Source organism: Gymnoscopelus microlampas (assembly GCF_963454915.1).
Source record: "Gymnoscopelus microlampas genome assembly, chromosome: 1".
Classification (NCBI taxonomy): Eukaryota; Metazoa; Chordata; class Actinopteri; order Myctophiformes; family Myctophidae; genus Gymnoscopelus; species Gymnoscopelus microlampas.
The window spans coordinates 6,491,147-6,511,996 of NC_139962.1; the positions used below are offsets into that span (position 1 = coordinate 6,491,147).

Here is a 20,850-nt window from a genome sequence, read left to right on the forward strand (position 1 = left end):
ACGGCCCAATGTAGTATGCGACTTCTTGCTTGTCTTTAAAGGAGGTTGGCAACCATCTCATTAAGGTGCATTATCGCCATCTACTGCTCTGGACTGGCCCGACTCGGGGCTGGGGCAGCGGGCCGGAAGTGATATATTGAATGAAGCAGCACAGAGAGAAAAACTCGATGGTGCCCTCTGTTGGAGGCAATGGCGGCATCCTGGAGAAAAACAGGAATAAGGTGAATAGCCACGATGAAGAACTGACAGGTCCTCTAAAAGCTTCTATAGCTTTTATAGTGTTTCATAATTAGATTCAAGGGCTGGATGTAATGTCATTTAATTCTGCTTTGAAGTTGTCCTGTGTATATGAATGACAATAGAGGTAACCTTGAACCTTGATTTTAAATGTTATTTCTTCAGTTTCTGTTGGTGGTCATGGCTGCCAGCTCCCACCTGATGTCATGTGGGAGTTCTGACAGCTCCAGATCATACTGACTAACTGCTAACTTGCATAAAGTCTTCAAATTAGGACTCAAGTGTAAGATGTACAGCAGGTCAGACATCTCGTCCTTAGCTTCATCTTCAACATTCACTGGAATGGATGTGTATCTGTATCCTCCAAAGAGGATGATACGATCTCCCACCATGCAACAGCACATTGCAGACATCCATGAACAAGGAGCTTTCCCCTTGGGCTCAACCTTCTTCCAGGAGAAGGTCTCTGGGTTGAATTTCCACAGATCATTGAAGGTACGGTCCAGACGACTGTTGTCACCACCAAATATGTACAGCTCTCCATTGTAGGCAAAGGCTGAATGATCATCGCGTCCTTCTGGATGAAGCTGTATAATAGGCATTCTCAGCCAGCAGTTGGTCTCTGTGTCAAACACACGGATGCTGTTGTAGCGGACCCCCTGGGCCCCTTGGCCTCCAAATACAAACATCTTTGTCCCTATGATGGTGGCAGAGTGACCTGTTGATGGTAAAGTGCCTCTGGTAATTAAAGACCAGACCAGTGTGGTGGTGTCCAACTTGTAGATGTCATTATAGAGTCCAGTCATACGGCTGTATCCTCCATAGACATACATGACCTTCTCCAAGACACAGGCTGAGTGCCCGCATCTCGCCTCTGGAACAGTCCCTGAAACCTCGGGCTTGAACCATCTGTGGGTGTCAACATCAAATGCATAAAGCACGTTGCAGTACTCCTGTTTGTGAGTAACAACTCCACCCCAGATGTACATGATATCTCCAATCAGCACAGCTGTGTGCAGTGTGCGCTTGGAGGGTACTTCGGGGGGACATTCTCCTCTTCCAGTTGTTGCTGGAGGAAACGTCATCCAGCGTGATATACAACGCACGTCAGTGTGATATACAACGTACCTTTTGCCATGTTCATACCATTCAGAGCAGTACACTTTGTGTCCCACTGCAACAGCACAATGAAGTCTCTTTGGTGTTCCTCTCAGACACACCGACCAATATAACATGTCAGAAACCAACAAAGTTAAGAAAACATAATTAATAAGATCTGGTTCTGCAAAGGAAATGTGCGTGCTCCCACTTATATAGCCAGCGACACAAAGGTCACATAAAGCTTAGCCAATCGAAGCCGATGGGTTGGGTCGGCCAATCAGAGAATGCTGATGGGGACTCTACAGACCCGCCGACCCCCCTGATATGCCCATATTTGGGCATAATACTGATAACATCAGGGATCTCCAAATATGGTCACAAAAGGGACACAGACAGACAGTTACAATGGGTAGTCCGACAACGGTATAACGGATATTACCTAACAAGGTGGAATATGGATTTTCTTATTTGCATCGTTCCCTACTTGCATCGTTCCCGAGGAGGCCAATTTCTTCCACAGTTTTTATAGTTTTTATAGCATTTCATAATTACATTCATGGGCTGGATGTAATGTAATTTCATTCAGCTTTGAAGAGGTCCTCTGTATGTAAATTGATGATAATAGAGGTAACCTTGAACCTTTCTTTTTTTTCCTCTTCAGTTTCTGTTGGTAGTCATGACTGCCAGCTCCCACCTGATGTCATGTGGGAGTTCTGACAGCTCCAGATTGTACTGAACTAGAGGGTCGGGGCGCTGCGCGCCCCTCCCCCCTAGCCGCTGCGCGGTGCTTTGTGTTTGTTGGTCTCTATAATATATAAAGCCATAATAGGAGATGTTCCCAATGGAGCTATGCCCAAATATGGAGTGTGTTGTCTGACCTCACTTGGGTCTCGTTGGGCGGTGGTCGGCGATGACGCTAAGGAACAACATGGCCGACTGTAATGTTGTGAGTTTGTGTTGGCCGCAATTAATTATGCTGCGAGGGGGCAGATGTGTGCTGAGCAGTATGAAGTGGCCTACAGACTGCGCGTAGTAATTCTGCACGTTGTGGCGTGTCTTGTTAGTGACATTGATATGTTGTTTTTGTGTTTAGTCCCACACAGTGGCAGTTTTTTTGGGGGGGTTTTGGGTTTAGAAATGTACTGTGTGGGACTAAACACAAAAACAACATTGATATGTTGTTTTTGTGTTTAGTCCCACACAGTGGCAGTTTTTTTGGGGGGGTTTTGGGTTTAGAAATGTATATATAGATAGTGCTGGCATCTCGCCTCTGGAACAGTCCCTGAAACATCGGGCTTGAACCATCTGTGGGTGTCGACATCAAATGCATAAAGCACGTTGCAGTACCCCTGTTTGTCATTAACTGACCCACCCCAGATGTACACGATATCTTCTAACAGCACAGCTGTGTGCAGTGTGTGCTTGGAGGGTACTTCAGGGGTACGTTCTACTCTTCCAGTGGTGTCTGGAGGAAACGTCATCCAGCGTGAAGACGCTGTGTGTGCACCTCAATGTAATCCTCATACCATCCAAAGCAGTACACTTTGTGTCCCACTGCAACATTAGGAAGAAAGGTTCTCATTGGTGTTCCTCTCAGATGCACTGACCAACGGAACATGACAAATGTCACGCAAAGTTTCGTCAATCGGCCAAGTCGATTGGTAGGGTGGGCCAATATGGGAAGCCATTGGTGTGTGTTAGCCAATCAGGGAAGCTGATGCCTGTTGATCTCCCTATGGCAAGGGTAACCAATGGTCGACTGTGATCGACATATGGTGGTCGAGATCCAAAGCCGCCGCTGACTATCACGAATAGATTTGTCCGCCATGGCAAATTCTATCTACAGTGTTCTACCATGTTTATGATTATAATTACAGTCTTTGTTGATTAGAATTACAGTGTTATACCATGTTTATGATTATATATACACATATCCACACAATTCCACACAGGTCGTTGCTGTCGGGCAGAAACCTCTTATCTCCATATGCTAACTTTTTTGTGCTTTTTCCCGTAAATTAAGGCCCTACTTCATCGTACTAAAGCATCACACTAAAAAGCATCAAAAGTAGTAGAGCCGCAACGCGCCGCAACGTGGCGCGAAGCGTCGCATTTCGAGCTTGTGGATCTGCCAACTTTTTGCTACTTTTGAATTTGAACCTTGAAAACGAACAGTTTTGGACATAATGAGGTTTTTCCACCCAACAGAGGACGAGATGCTTTCCAACCCCTATTGCCGCCGCCGACGTCGCGTTGGCGTGTCGCAGGTGTGTGTGTGTGTGTGTGTGTGTGTGTGTGTGTGTGTGTGTGTGTGTGTGTGTGTGTGTGTGTGTGTGTGTGTGTGTGTGTGTGTGTGACTCTACCTTTTGGTGTTGTTGGTGATGACGTGTGAAGGGCGAGGTTTGGTCAGACGGAGGCAGATGGGGTTGCTGGTCCCTAAAGCCTGCGTTACTAATGAAACTCTAACGATATGTGATGTTGAAATGTCTGTCCTCCCCGAGCTCTTTTCTCACCACATGTTTGGGAACCAGACGCCCTGACCTCTGGCTTTCACAGATGCTACACTTCCAGATGACATGAGGTGACCTGTTGCTTTGTTGACTCACCGCACGCACACGGTGACATGATTTTATAATGAGAAAGCTTTATGATGTGTGGTCTGGGGGTAGAACCATGGGTCTGTAAAACAAAACAAAAAAAGCGTCTATTTTTCTTCTTCTTTCTGAAGGACGACTTCACCCATTTTCAACCTACCCACTGAGCATTTTTCGGGCTATTAGACATCTAGAATACGTCTAAACGGCTTGGCTAAAACCGTCAAAAAAGTGAATTTTTTTTCAACAGCTAGGCTTAGCCTAGAGGTTGAAACCACGTCATTTCAAGCGGCTATATATAGACATCTATATATAGACGCTTAAAAAACAGCTAATTAATGTCTAGGCTAAGCCTAGCCGTTGAACAAAAATGTTTTAGACCAGTTATAACACGGACGTCTAATAGCCGACTATGGCTCATGGGTATTTTTTATATAATTGGTCCTCATGATAAAATGCTACAATTTTTTTTCTACGCAGTCAGTGTCTCATGTGGACACCAGTGACATCATCGTTTGGCAGTTTGTTTTTAGCATGCTAACTTTTGAGGATGTGACTATGCAACTTTTCTTTTTCAATTCATAAAATGTTAGAATTAGAGTATGTTAACAAAATATAACGTATACCATTATTGGGGTGGTTGTATTTTGCTGTGGTGTAAAGTAATTAAGTATGTGTACTCAAGTACTGTACTTAAGTACAATTTTGAGGTATTTTTTACTTTACTGGAGTATTTCCAATTTTCAGTACTTTTACTTCTACTCCACCACATCTCAGACGCAAATATTGTAGATTTTGGTTATTATTACAAAACCACTTCAGCCCTATATACATTTTGGCCATTTGAAAATAGCCGATCTACCAGCTCACAATGCGTCGCAATTGTGAGTTTCTGGCTTCCCCCTCCGCTCGCCTCTTTGTTGCATCTTGTATGGGTGTATAGGAGTAAAAGTATTTAGTTCTGGTTCCTCAGTCACTTCTATGTTTTTATAGGTGTTTCTGAAGGCTTTGTATAACGTCTACAAGCAAGCACATCAGTGCATGCAGTGCAGGTGGTTTCAGAGAGTTACAGTACTTCTCTGAAACAAGAGTTACAAGGTCCTATAAATTCATTGTGAAAACATTACAGCAATGAATTGATATCAAAATTAAGAAATGTACTTCTACTTTTACTTTTACTTCTATTTAAAGTTTTTTTCAACAATGACCTGGCATCTGTCTACATAACATGCTATCTAACTTACATTTTAGCCGTTGCATAATCCTGCAAGGTCGTCAAGGCTAGGACAAGTGCTACGGGCTGTCACACATGTTATAGACACGTGTTTTCTTCTCGGTTACATACGGTTACATACAAACATTTTGTTTTTTGTACCAAAATACCAATCTTACACAGATAGTAACAGTAACAGTTAAAAAACTGAAAAAAGTTGTAGGCGGCCAAGGTACTTATGTACAACTCAGGCATACTGCAGTGTTATTATGGCAAGCTAATCTTAATATGGCACCGATGTTGATGTATGGCCAGTGGCCCCAGTGGTTCTGTGTATTTATTGATGTCTATAATAATAATAATTAAGCTTTATGTATATAGCACCTTTCGAAACAAAGTTACAAAGTGCTTCACAGAGATAAAATACACCATTCAGTAGAAGAGCACAAAAATAGAAATACAAATTATGAAAACATTAAAAGCAAAGAGAGGAAAAAAAAGAAGAAATTATGCAGCAGTACAGTAGGACACAATGGGTAAAAGCATTTAGGGAATAAAAGCTAGGGCTCGATCACCTTTTGTTTTATTATGGGAGAATGGGATTTCGCGTAGAGCTTTGTCTGAGGACCTCACATTGCGCTCTGGTTTACATGGCTCGAGTAGGTCGGAGATGTATGAAGGGGCCAGACCAGAGATGGCCTTAAAGGTAATTAATACAATTTTAAAATCAATTCTTAAAGTGATTGGGAGCCAATCACTAGAATGCTAGAATTGGTGAAATATGATCATACTTTCTAGTGCCGGTCAGGACCCGGGCGGCAGCATTCTGAACTTCATGTGGGCTAGTGTGTTCTGGAGGGTTGAAAGGGATCTGGTTGAAAGAGGAAAAGGAGGCCATGGGGAAGCTTGTGGCTGCATCTGGTTCTCGGAGGGGGGGCAGAGGAGACTGTGAGGTGACCAGCTGGGATCTAATTAGATCTATTTTGTTTGAAAAAAAAAATAGTAAAAACTCCTCACACCTCTCAGGGGAAGCAAGCAAATTGGGGTTGGGGTGGGGCCGACGGCGTGCTCAATTGTTCTAAAGAGAGTTCTGGAGTTTTGATAGTTCTTGGCAATGAGATTGGAGAAGTCATTTGCGCTGGCATCTTTAAGTTATTGTAAAGAGTTATTGTAAGATTTCATGAGATCTTTCATGATTTCGTAGAACACATGTCATTTTGTGGCTTTCCATTTCCGAACAGATTTTCTAAGTTCTCTTGAGTCCTGCAATAGTCAGAGCTAAACTAAATATGACAATGTCTTAGTCATAGGTAATAGGCCTACAGCCTATATTAATAAAAAAGTACACACACATTCATTGTTTATGAATGTTATGTTCTGGTGCATTGACAATGTGTTGATAATGACAATGTGTTGACTTTTTTTACCGATGTTATACCGATATTGTCCAACTCCTAATTTCCAATACCGATATCAACCGATACCGATATATGCAGGCTTTTTCACCAAAAGTCAACTAATTGTCAGGTAACATCATATTATCTAATAAAATTAAATAGCTATAATATCAATATAATATCTAATAAATCTAATATAATACAGTGATGTTGTTTAGGTTTTCAATAAAGTGAGTCCCAGGACTCAATGGTGGTCATTTGAATGAGTCCCACTAATCTTAGATTAGATGTCGGCCTATTTGACAGTGGAAAAGCATAATTGCTTTGATGCCTATAACATTAACAAGCGTCAACGAGCATCAGCTGGACACAGACACACCTGCCCTCTGCAATGCTCTAATTTGAAAGTGACTGGAGTCTGTCTCATTTCTCTCCAAAAGCCCTTGGCCTTGAATATGATGGAATATGATTATGGATTACTGTGATTATGGTAAGCTCACATTTCATATGACACACACCACACAGTAAGAACTCCTCTAACTTATTAACACATGGGGAAAAGTTATGTTAGTTATGGGATGTCCGCCCTAGCATTAATCAAGTAGACCATCCCACCCATGACCCAAAATTCCATTACAAAACAAAATGCCAGACGCCATGTAGAGGATTAATCTACGAAAAAACATGAAAAGAAATATGAAATATGGAAATACAAGGTTTCTGCCAGACAGCAACGATAGGCAACTTGTTGTTAAAAAAGCACTTGGGTCTCCTGCATAATTGGATCACAACCTGGACACTCAGGTTTTTAAATTATAATTTGCTGTAGTATAGACTTTAATATGCTACGTGAAAGGAAATGACAAGCAAAGTTGTTAGGATAGAAATGAACTGATATCTCCCAGCTGTCGAGGGAATATGTGTGTGTGTGTGTGTGTGTGTGTGTGTGTGTGTGTGTGTGTGTGTGTGTGTGTGTGTGTGTGTGTGTGTGTGTGTGCACGCGCACGCGTGTGTGTGTGCGTGCGTGCGTGCGTGTGTCTGTGCGTGTGCACGTGCATGCGTTTTCCCAGGCTGGTTTGAGATCACTTCAGTGCCAGACAGTGAAAACCACCATTTGCTGTTATGTCTAATTACAGGCTGCTAATTAGAATGATACAAGCCTAGAATACTGTAAGTCATTCATTTAATGATAAAAACTAAAAAGGAACGAGTCACTAATTTGATATGAATAATAAAGGTAAGATATACATTCTCTGTAATACTGTTATAAAATCATGTCACTTGATCACCTCAATAGCTCAATCTGATCAGCTGGTCCATCAGATAGATGGACCAGCTGGCGTGACGCGAACAGCGACTCCCAACCTTTGGGCCAGGGCCCACTGAACCACTTAAACCAGTGGTTTTCAACCTTTTTCATGCCAAGGACCCCTAAATTGATATACATTTGGCCGCGGACCCCCAGAAGCAAAGATATCAGTTCATTTTCGCTTTAAAAAATATATAAATATTCAAAGATATGCACACTTTTTCAAGGTTTTTCAAAAATAGCAGATCTACAAGCTCATAGCGCGGCACTCGGTGCCGCGCTATGAGCTTGTATATCTGCTATTTTTGAATAGCCAAAGCTAAGTGGTTAAAAATGATTGTGACGCTATTAACTAATTTCTCTGGGGACCCCCTGGTACTCCCTCAAGGACCACTGGTGGTCCCCGGACCATTGGTTGAAAACCACTGACTTAGACCACTTAAACCATTATTTTATACTTTATACTTTTATACTCCGCACCGAGTGAAAAATCTTGAAAATGTGTGCAAATCCTTTAATTATATATATTTTTTAAAACGAACATTTGTAACTGAAATCTTTACTCCGGACATGAAAAAGTTTGAGAACCACTGATATTATAGCAACATACGTTTTAAAAAAAACTGTTAGGGCGCGCTCCCACCAAAACAGTTTTTTGCAGCCAGCGGATTCTAAAAAACGGGAGTGACCCCCCTGTCAGAAGATATTTTGTAGAATCCCCAGAAGCAAAGATCTGAGTTACCAATGTTCTCTTTAAAAAATATACATATAATTATATTCAAAGATTTGCACACATTTTCACAATGTTTCAAAAATAGCCGATCCACAAGCTGAAGCGTTTACTTTTACTTCTACTCCACTACATCTCAGAGGCAAATATTATACTTTTACTCCACTACAATTATTTGAAAACTTTAGTTACTAGTTAATTTGCAGATTTAAATTATTATTACAAAACAAAACACATTAACCTCTTCAGCCCTATAAACATTTCGGCCATTTGAAAATAGTCGACGCATTGTGAGCTTGTAGATCTGCTATTTTCAAAAGGTTTTTATACATTGAAATGGGACATTCTGCACAATGCGTGCTTTATACTTTTGGTACTTTTAGTATATTTAATTACCAATAGTTTTTACTCAGGTACATTTTTAATTCAACTTTTACTTTTACTGTATTTCTACATTGCAGTATTGCTACTTTTACTTAAGTAAAACATGCAAGTACTTTTCCCACCACTGCCAACAACGATAATAATTAATCAGGTGTGTTCGTCCAGACATTATCTGCGTTGTCGTCTCAAAGCACTGATTTAAACCTCTTGGAACCTCCTTCATTCAATCACGGGGGGACATCAAGGTGACACCCAACAACCTAAACGATTTGGCCGACAAGCCATGGAGGGAGAACGGCCTACTCTACAGTATTATGTGATTGTCTGGCTGGCCAATAAAGCTGACCCATATCTATCTGCTGCCAATTCACTGAATGAACAGCGGCAGGTAGTGATGTAGGGTACCTTGCTCTGTGATGTTGGCTGATCAACCTTTTTTTTTTTTTTAAGTTGGACGCCTGACAAGAGTTTTCAACAGTGGTGGAAGAAGCACTCAGATTATTTTACTAAAAGGACCACTTCACCCATTTTCAACCTATCTTCGTATAATAGGCTCTATGCACAGCAGCCATATTGTCGCTTCCTTCACAGGTGTTACCAATGATACTAATGAAGGCTCTGTTCCATTTAGTGTAGCACAGTGGTTTCCACGACCCCCATAACTCTGAGAGTGTACAAATGGAACCAAATGGACCCTTACGGGTCCATTTGGTTCCATTTGTACACTCTCAGAGTTACACACCCGTAAGGAGCCATTCGGAAGCCCATGAGGGTCCCTGGACCCCAACTGTAGACCCACTGGTGTAACAGAGTGTTTCCAGTGAGCCAACATGCACAACATCAGCACCCTGACTCTGTTTGACCAGAATGGAACAGAGCCTTCATTAGTATCATTGGTAACACCTGTGAATGTCTTCATAATATGGCTGCTGTGAATAGAGCCTATTGGTCCTGACTGGTCTCTGGTGATAAAATGATACCATTTTGTCTACTCAGTGTGTGTCTCAGAGGAGGGCTGTGGACAGTTCAGAAACCCGGTTACTTCTGATGCAGGCCTTTTTTCTTTTTTTCATTCTTTTTTTTTTTTTTTTTTTTTGAATTAAAAAGGTCTTAAAAGTGTATATGTACAGTATATACTGTATATATATATATATATGGGAAGAGACACTTGACTGTATTACCTTGTTAAACATAGTCATGAATACTATATGCTTCCAGTCGCTAGTTTAAAGTCTTCTTTAAATCACCATGATTTTGAAATCGATGATAGATGATATGCTGTAGGAGGGGCGTGGCACCCTGTGATAACTTTGATTGACAAGCTACACAACCAATAGCATTAACCCCCCCCCCCCGCTCTGGTCCCAACCAATAGCATTAATTTCCGAGAGATTTGAAATCGCTGAAAAATAGGCTTCATTTACGGTCTGATGTCCATATTTGTTCACGGTCTACTGTTGAGAACCACTGTGACCACACTGGTCACCTGCAGCTAGAAGCAAGGGTCAGGAGATGTGGTTGTATAAGAGCCCATAGTGCTGCAGGAGCTCGTTGTGCGTGACATGGGCTGCTCTTAAAATAACACCATGCCACACCACACCGCCTGCAGATACTGACGCCTACGAGGGACACAGAGGTCACCAGGATTTCTCATTGTTTTATCACGGCCACGTTATTGTGAAATGTGTTGTTTTTTTTACCTTGAAGCTATAGGCCAGGGCTTTGGCCGATTATGGATTAACTCAAATATCACTATAGGTTTGGACCAAATGTCGTATTTTAACCCATTAAAACCCGGGAAAGCATCATTTTTAAATTGTAGCATTGGCTATTCAAAAATAGCAGATCTACAAGCTCATACTTGTAGATCTGGTGAACCGAACCATAGTATGAGGCCCCTGGCTCAGTGTCACTAACCTCAAGCCGGTTGTCTGCCTGCCCCCCCCCCCCCCCCCAAATCAACTGATTATGAACCAGGGACCACCACCCTGACTGAAAATCAACCTGGGGACCACTTGTGTTGTGTTGGGAGTGGGGGTATGGGCGTGGTGTGGGGGAAAAAGCTTGACATTAAATAATGACTGTTAAGGGCTTAATTCACTTTGTTAATTTGAGATGAATTATTACTATTACTTTTATTATTTACTGAGATATGCCTAGTGGTCCAGAGCTAAAAAAAAAAAGACTGAGAACCACCTCTATTCCTTTCCCATGGTTGCCCTTATTCTGTTCTCTCAACCTTCCTTATTAAACTCATGTTAACTGATTCATTGCAACTGTATGAGCAAGCAGAGACATGCGATTGATTATGGGCACATTTCCTAATAATGGTGACTCAACGTCTCAACCAGACAATCCGCTACAGTTTCCCTTGAGATTCTAACTCCGATTTCTGGGGAAGTTCTTGACATCCGACTTCCCAGTAACTGATAACATTGCTGCGTCAACTGATAACATTGATGCGTCATCATACATCATACTGTTTCTCAACTAGTGGACGATAAAATAAAATAAAATACAAATCTTCACTTTCCTACATTACTAAATGCATGGTCAGGGACCACATGTAATACCTTCACGGGCCACCTAGTGGTCCACGGACCACCAGTTGAAAACCCATGACTTTAGATACATACACAACCTGCCAAAGCTTTGTCAATGTAAATGTGTGGATTCATGGTCTTGCGCATCTTTCTTGCGAATCCACGCATTTGCATTGACAAAGCATTGGCAGATTCCGCCCCAGAGGTAAAATAAAAGTGCGGTGTGACCATGCCCTTACAGAGTAAAAGTCCGGAATTCAAAATTTACTTGAGGTAAAGTACAAAAGTATTGGTATCAAAATGTACTTAAAGTATAAAAGTAGAAAGTACTCATTATGTGCAATGTCCCATTTCACAAATTTTCAAATGTATAAAAATCATTTGAAAATAGCAGATCTACAAGCTCACAATGCGTCACATCGCGATACATTGTGAGCTTGTAGATTTGCTATTTTCAAATGGCCCACATATATATATAGGGCTGAAGTGGTTAATGTATGTTTTGTGATAATAATAAAAATCTACAAAGTAGCTAGTGACTAAAGTTTTTAAATAATTGGAAATGAAAATTGGAAATACTCCCTTAAAGTAAAAGGACCTCAACATTTTAGTACAGTACATGAGTAAATGTATTTAGTTACTTTACACCACTGCAATTCTGCTTCTGTAGAACAGGACGTGAAGCGTTTGCGGTTAGAGAAGGACGCATAGAGCTGAACTATTAGGCCCTTACAAGAGCGTATGTTGCCGAAAAGGATGCACAAAAATAGCTACATCTATAAGGTCCTCTGCCAGGCGCAAAGGCAACTCACGCAGTCCCACGTGACTTCTGAGACACTGTGTACGTGACTGAACAGCACATGCACTAATCATGCACAGATTGCACACACTGGGCCAACAGTTACAGGACATGAGGTCATTAGACAGAGTGACAGAATAGGCTCTATGCACAGCAGCCATATGATGAAGACATTCACAGGTGTTACCAATGATACCAATGAAGGCTCTGTTCCATTCTGGTCAAACAGAGTCAGGGTGCTGATGTTGTGCATGTTGGCTCACTGGAAACACTCTGCTACACCAGTGGGTCTAAAGTTGGGGTCCAGGGACCCCTCAAGGGCTTCCAAATGACCCCTTACTGGTGTGTAACTCTGAGAGTGTACAAATGGAACCAAATGGACCCACAAGGGTCCATTTGGTTTCATTTGTACACTCTCAGAGTTATGGGGGTTGTGGAAAGTAGACTCGGAACAGAGCCTTCATTAGTATCATTGGTAACACCTGTGGAGGAAGTGATAATATGGCTGCTGTGCATAGAGCCTATTACAGTTGAATCTATCTCACTGTCAAGATTCTGAATTCTTAAAGGGATAGTTCACCCCCAAAATGACTTTTTTTGACAGGCAGCAGTTCCGGCATAGGAGACACAATTAAAGAGTCTCCTTTGTGTGTCCTACCGGAATCGCTGCCTTCCGGTCCGCTGGTCATCAACTTATTGGCTTAGGAATGCGACAAAAACAAAAAATATATATCCATGAATTCAAGTGTCCATGGGGTGACTAATTGATAGAAACAAAGTCATTTTGGGGGTGAACTATCCCTTTAACTCCTCCTGAGTCCCCATCCCCATCTTCACACCATTCCAGTGACTCTGAGTATGAACTCCTTTTCAGCAGTTTGCACAAATATTGGTAATTTGTAAATACCAATCATTTATTTATTTCACTGATATTGATACAAATTCATTATTAACCCTTGAATCAAATACAGTATTTCAGTGGACATTGTTTTATTTGATGGCCTTACTGTCCTGGCATTTGGCCTTTGTGCCCTCAACACATTTACAAGACCAAAGGCCAAGTGGCCTTGCCTCTAAAAAGATGAAATGCTTGCCATGCATTATTAGCCAGACTATTAAAGGCTTTACATTTGTTTCCACTAGAGTGGCTTGGTCTCTTCCCCTTTTTGCATCAATTGTGTCACCCATTTGTACCAAAGAGCAACTTGCTGGGGAGCACACACCAAACAGCTGTGCTCCTTTCTCTTTTTTTTCCTACAAAAGATTACAATAATTTCCAGGCCCTGCCATTTATTTAGAAAAATCATGATTTGTTTGGCAAATCTTTGAATATATATATATATATATATATATATTTTAAAAGCGAACATTTGTAACTCCAATCTTTGCTTCTGTACCGGTTGAGTCACCATTATTAGGAAATGTGCCCATAATCAATCGCATGTCTCTGCTTGCTCATACAGTTGCAATGAATCAGTTAACATGAGTTTAATAAGGAAGGTTAAGAGAACAGAATAAGGGCAACCATGGGAAAGGAATAGATCAGTGGTTCTCAGTCTTTTTTTAGCTCTGGACCACTAGCATATCTCAGTAAATAATAAAAGTAATAGTAATAATTCACCTCAAATTAACAAATTGAATTAAGCCCTTAACAGTCATTATTTAGCTTTTTCCCCACACCACGCCTGATAAAGTAGGTTTTTTCCCTATCAACCAAATATATAAATATCGATACAGGGCGAAACATCACATCGATATTCATATAAGTATTAGAACATTTTCATAAAAGGCGATAAAGAAAAACCAGACTCAGGACACAGGCAGCCATGGATGTAATGAAAGATCTTGTATTCAGACAGAGAGAGTGGAAGGTTACAGTATCACAGGTATGGTAGGCATCATCGGTCGTCGTCTCTCTCTGCCGTTAAACAGAGAAAGCCCTGGACTTTAACAGCGTCCAGTAACATAAACATATGACATCATTGAAGATACATCGAGCGTCCAGCCGTCAGAGGTGTTATCCTGCTATTGGTGGATAGTGATGATTACGTCGTCGTCAGATGAGGATGATGATGGTAGATGATGAAGATGATGAAGATGGTGTGACAGTTTATCTTTGAATAAACAGCGTCCACATGTCTCGAATAACACGTTGACCGGGTCTGACCTGTCACTGGTCAGTGATGACTTCAGTGGCGCTGAAGGAATTGTTAGCGCAGAGGAGAACATCGAGATACAGTGTTCTTAAAACAAAGATAACCACAGAGAGGCCTGTAACTGTTTGACCTCGCATAGACAGAGACAGGAGAAAATAGGAGACATGACAGAATTAGGCCAATATGAGCAGCTATTATATTAATTTGACATTTAAAGCAGGTATATGACACTAGACAAATTATGATCAATCAAAATGACTCTATCAACGCCCATACCCCCACTCCCAACAAAACACAAGTGGTCCCCAGGTTTATTCTCAGTCAGGGTGGTGGTCCCTGGTTCATAATCAGTTGATCTAAGTGATACTCATTTAAAAAAAACCTGGGGGGGGACCCCCAGACAACCGGCTTGAGGGCGGGGTTAGTGACACTGTGCCAGGGGCCTCATACTACAGTTCGCCTCCAGATCCCTAAGTCCGCCCCTGTTTTTTCAAACACTTTAAAAAAAAAAAAAAAAAAAAAACTTTCAAAAATGTTCAGTGTTACACAACATGCCATTGACTTTGCATACAAGCTCACAGCGTGGCACAAAGTGACGCTCTTGTGAGCTTGTATGTCTGCTATTTTTGAGAAGCACTGTTTTCTGTTTTAAACCACTGTTCTAAACCCTAAGAGTTTACTGATTTTTTTTTTGCTATATAGCTGAAATAAAAAAATACACCGTTTTTACAGAAACACCAGAAGACTAAAATACCAGGAAGACTTAAAAGAGAGTAAGAAAAAACAAACTTAAATATAGATTTTTTTTTTTTATGATTGCAGTGTCTACTTTTACCCAAGAAAGTGTGTACTGCAACATGTACACATTTATCTCAGTTCCTCTTTCCAGCAAACTCTCTTACTTTGCCTCAGTCCAAGAGTTGGTGCAGAGGTGAACGAAGTACTCGACCCCAGTAAAGTAAAAGTAGCTCAGTCAAAATGTTACTCAAATTAGAGTAAAAAACAGTAATTGCTTTTAAATATTCTTAAGTATTCAAAAGTACATGCTTTGAAAACTACTAGCGTAAGTGTGGCCAATTGTATTTTAGGGGGGAAAAAAACAAACAGCCAACCGTCATAGAAATGCACTCGAGTAAAAGTCAAATAATTGTCTTGGAAATGTAGCCTACTCAAGTAAGTAATAAGTATCAACAAAATCTAATACTCTGGTAAAGTACATGTCCTCAGAATTTGTACTTAAGTACAGTACTCAATTACATTTACTCCGTTACTGTCCACCACTGTGCAGAAGTGCAGGTTTCATTTATTGTATTCAGTTTCTACTGTAGACAAACTATTGCATCAGAACATTTCAAACATTCTAATAGCGTGCAGAATAAAATGCCAAATTACTTTGTGTGTGTGTGCCAAGTAACAACATTGTAGCTATGGGCAAGGCCTATATGTATCTATGCGTTCATGTATTTGTCAACAGCACAGATGAGGTAGTGCTGAATAAAGGGAAGGGGTGGTGCTGAATGTGGTTTGTCACTTTGTGACAAAAAACACAAGTAATTCGAAAACACTTCTCCAGGAAAGAAAAAGACAGAAGTAACTGAAATAGTAACGGAAACTGAAATGTGTACCATACATGAAACTGGAGGAAGTGCTGTCATCTGTATTTTAGGTATGTATTTTGTCTCCATAGCAACAGCACAGTGATGGGGGAAGATATTGGAACATGGTATGTACAGTTGAACAAAAAAGGGTCTTCAAAGAAGTACTGCTTGATTCCAAAAGGTGTGGGACTGCAGAAAATAATTCCAAGGCACTCCGTCTTTGGTGAAAAAATATAGGATTTATTTTGAGCAAGGCAGCACATTATGACCAACGCGTATCGACCTAGAAGGTCTTCATCAGGGTCTGTCCACGTACAGGAATAGAAGGAATACAAATTCAAAGTGCTTTACACAGATCATTCAAGCATTAGGATACAATAAAACAAAAAGATTTAAAAATAACAAATACAATTACAGTACAGAAGAGATTTAAAAAAAAAAAAAAAAAACTCAATGACAGGCAGCAGCGAACAAAAATGTTTCCAAACATTCACAAAAAGAAGAAAATATTGTTAAAAAATAGCATATCTTCAAGCTCGCAGCGAGGCACACACTGTGAGCTTGTAGATCTGCTATTTTTTGAATAGCCAACAATTAGCCGACATATAAATGGATAAAGCGGACTCCTCTTTGAAGAACCATAATAAGGGTAATAATAATAATAATATAATTTAAGAATAATATTATTAAATTATAATAATTGCTGAGAAATGTAAAAACATAAATATACAAAAATACATTCTCTCTTGACTTGTAATTACAGACAACTAAATGTGATGCCTTTATTTCTTTGAAGTAAAAAAAAAAAAGAGAGAGAAAACAACAACACCAAAACAGGCAAGCATTCAACAACTCATTATGTTCTCACCATACTGCAACAGCTAAAATAAACACAGGGCAGGCAGATGTTGTTTTATATAACTATGAATATTGAGATTAAACTTCTCTCTAAAGTGGGGGTCTTCAAAGTTTTTCAGGCCAAGGACCCCCTTTTTTCATGGGGTGACTAATCACTAGAAAAAAAGTATTTTTGTTGGTTGAACTATCCCTTTAAACCCTGAATACTTTGTAAACCTGACCTTTGGCTCAGTACTTGGTCTGCTCTTCCCCCCCCCTCTACACCAAACCTCTTCGCCGAAAATAGCACAGCTTGTGGATCTGCTATCACACAAAACATTTGGCGCCCACCCCGGCAGTACCCTAGGGGTCCCGGACCCCCTGTTGAAGACCCTTGCTCTAAAGCTCAGACATGAGAAGTACTGTAAGCCTGAGACATAGATGTCGATTTGCTTCCGGAGGTCTTCTCATCCACGAAAGCATCCACGATGTTTGGAACAAACGAGCTCAAAAATTTCCGCTTGACGTCTTTGCCCATGAACGCGTAGAGGAACGGGTTAATGCAACTGTTGGCGCTCGCGAGAATCACCGCTATCGTCGTTCCGGTCGTAATAAACGTGTCATGACTGAGTTCAATCTCTAGCAAAACAAAGACGTGGTACGGAAGCCAGGAGATGACAAACGTGACCACCAGCGCGGTCATGATTTTGAAGGGCTTGGTGGACTTGGCCAACTTGTTGTTCCGTAGCTTTATGACAATGACGGTATAACATCCGGTGATGATGACCAGTGGAGAAACAAAGCCTAGCACAAAGCGAAAGACGGGGAGAATTGTGGAGGTATTGGAATATAGCAAATGAAAATTGTTGTAGCACTGAGGTAGCGTGTGGTTGTCGTTTGCCACGTCACGCACCACGAAGGAGGGAACGCTCAGCAGCATAGAAACGAGCCAGGCCACGCCGACCGCGCCCGCCGCCTTCCTCAGCGTGCGGTTGTTCTGGGCCCAGACGGCAAACACCACGGCCACACATCGGTCAGCGCTGATGACCGCCATCAGGAAGATGCTGCTGAACATGTTGAGGAACAAAACTGAGGAAATGAACTTGCACATGAATTTTCCAAAGATCCAGGATCCCCTGGCCGTCAGGCTGATGTTGAACGGGAGCGTGGCGCAGTAGATGAAGTCGGAGAGGGCCAGGCTAAGGTACCACGTGGTGTTGACTGTCTTCTTGGGCATCTTGAAGGCGACGACCCAGATGACCACACCGTTGCCCAACACCCCGAGTAGGAAGATGATAGAGTAGAGCACCACCAGGATGACACAAGATGCTTGGGTAATGCACGAGTGCGGAGCTATGCTACCTCCAGGGATATATGGAGGTGGGTCACTGTAGTCATAGTTAAGTTCATCGCCATTGTGATCTGCCTTAGGTACCAGAGTTGTTGCCATAGATGTCATGATAGGTAATGGTGATGGCATAGATGTCATGGTAGGTAATGATGATGGCACAGATATAATGGTAGGTAATGGTGATGGCACTGATGGAATGGCACACTCCTGTAGAAAAAAAGAAATACATTGATATGTTCAAGTTTTTGAATCAGTTGCACATATTTGGGCTGCAGAAACTAAAGACCTTTACCCTATCGACAGTATAGTTTACCATGTTAGATTTAACTTTGATGGAATAAACCAGGGCAGCAATTGCATGGAGGCCACGAAGGCCATGGCCCCCTCTGTGCAAACCAAAAGGGCCAAACCAAAAGGGCTGTTTTGCGGCCACTTAAAAATCCATAGTATGGTGAACAAAAAAAGTGAAATTGAAAACCTGCTTGTAAATTCAAACATTCACTGTTTGGGACTGACGGAAAGTTGATTGAATCAATCATCCTCAGATGCTCTAGTAAGCATGTCCGGGTACAATGTCTTCAGAAGGGACAGAATTACAACAGGGAAGGGTGGGGGGCCTGCTTTATGGAAAAAGCAGCTTGGAGTGTAGTCAGATTATATGGCCTAATGAGATCAAGGCAGAGTGTGTCGGTGTGGAAATCACACTCTCCGCCGAGATGTCTTTTACCCTAATTTGTTTATACCGCGAACCATCAGCCAAGGTAGAAGTCTATGAGCAACTACAATCTATTCTGACAGCCTGTGACTTTAACAAAGAGGTTATTTTGATAGGTGACATAAATGTTAATTGGAATGACAAGAAGCTTAGGAAAAATCTTAAACAAATAACATATTACTACAATCTCACTCAAATGATAGAGCAGCCTACGAGGATCACTAGCCACTCAGCAACTAGAATTGATTTTCTATTTTCCAACAAAGTGGAAAGAATCACCAAAACATATAATTTCTTGACAGGTTTGTCGGACCATAATATAATATTTTTCGCCAGAAAACTCTCAAAACAACGGTTCAGCAAACTGCCTGTTCATTGAAAAAATGGTGTGTTTTGAACAAAGCTCCCTGTGCAATGGCGGTGTTCCTGGACTTCAGTCACCAAGTTCTCCTGTCCAAATTAACACATTATTTTTCTTCTTTTAGTTCCTATCTATCTACCAGAAAACAGTGTGTAAGTGTCAACAGTGTTAAATCTCCCTACCACACCTGTTCGGTCGGTGTCCCCCAGGGCTCAATACTAGGTCCAATTATGTTCTCACTGTACATAAATGACCTACCTGAAGTATGTAATAATCTACATGTTCTTCCTGACAGTTGGTGCTGCCAGATCGTATCTTCACTGTATGATCCTATCACACATGTTTTACAAACTGGTCTTGCACAGGTGTGACGATTCCTTAAACCCATAAAACAGCTCTACAAGAGTGCGCTCAAAGTTTTTGACAGGAAGCCTCACTCATATCATCATAACATCATCCGGAGGCTCAATTTTTTTTTAGCTTTGATAACTTTAAAGTTTTCAAACAGGTTGGGATCATATACAGTACAAGACCCTACATGGTCTGCCTACATGGTCTGCGTATAAGGGATTGTGCTACATTTACATATTTTAAATTCAATTTGAAAAGATGGTTGCTTGGAAACCAAAGCTGCAACCATTTGTGATCTTGTTTTAGGTTTATTTTTATGCTGTGTTCCCTATGTAATGTTATGTAAATGTATTCCACTGTTTGTCCGTCTGTCTGTTTTCTGATTTTATGTTTTTTTGTGAGGACTGCGGATGAAAACTTACATCTTTGCTAAATCCGGTGTATTTACGTCCATGTGACGTCCATTAATATGCATTGTCCTGTCCAAATAAATAAAGTAAAAGAGAGCCGTTGCCCCTCAGTTTGGCCTTTCTGCCCTTCAAAAACTTCTATGCCCTGATATCAAGGGCCCAGATTCCTGCTTTGAAATTGAGTCTATATAGGAAGTGACAGTTCATAATGAATGACCTGTATACATACATATACTTTTATACAGTCTATGCCTGATATGAGGCCACAGTGGCCTTGATGCCCCGTCCATGCTGCCCCGAGGCCACAGTGGCCTTGATGCCCCGCCCATGCTGCCCTGAGGCCACAGTGGCCTTAATGCCCCGTCCATGCTGCCCCGAGGCCACAGTGGCCTTGATGCCCCGTCCATGCTGCCCCGAGGCCACAGTGGCCTTGATGCCCCGTCCATGCTGCCCTGAGGCCACAGTGGCCTTGATGCCCCGCCCATGCTGCCCCGAGGCCACAGTGGCCTTGATGCTGCCCCCATACAGCTGATTTCACTGTGTTCTCCTTTGTCTCTTTCCTGTACTCTTAACAGACCACAGCACATCCTGCTTCTCTTGAACAGGACGTGAAGCGTTTGTGGTCAGAGGAGGGCGCATACAACTGAACAGTGGTGTAAAGTAACTAAGTACATTTACTCAAGTACTGTACCTATGTGCAATTTTTTTTCCCCAAAACATTATTTCTACTCCACTTCATCTCAGAGGCAAATAGTATACTTTTA

At 41.5% G+C, this 20,850-nt stretch overlaps 2 protein-coding genes across 2 annotated transcripts; both read right to left on the reverse strand.

The window, feature by feature from the left end:
* Positions 1-398: 398 nt before the first annotated feature.
* Positions 399-1,322, reverse strand: LOC311050707 (kelch domain-containing protein 3-like; the record flags this gene model as incomplete). Its single annotated transcript, XM_084064818.1, has 1 exon — positions 399-1,322. The coding sequence occupies one exon, from the start codon at positions 1,320-1,322 to the stop codon at positions 399-401; it is 924 nt and encodes a 307-aa protein (XP_083920944.1).
* A 15,849-nt stretch (positions 1,323-17,171) lies between these two features.
* On the reverse strand, positions 17,172-18,218 carry LOC311035467 (chemerin-like receptor 1). The gene has a single exon (XM_084043695.1). It carries the CDS (start codon positions 18,133-18,135, stop codon positions 17,305-17,307), a length of 831 nt encoding a protein of 276 aa, XP_083899821.1. The 5' UTR covers positions 18,136-18,218; the 3' UTR covers positions 17,172-17,304.
* Between the last annotated feature and the right edge of the window lie 2,632 nt (positions 18,219-20,850).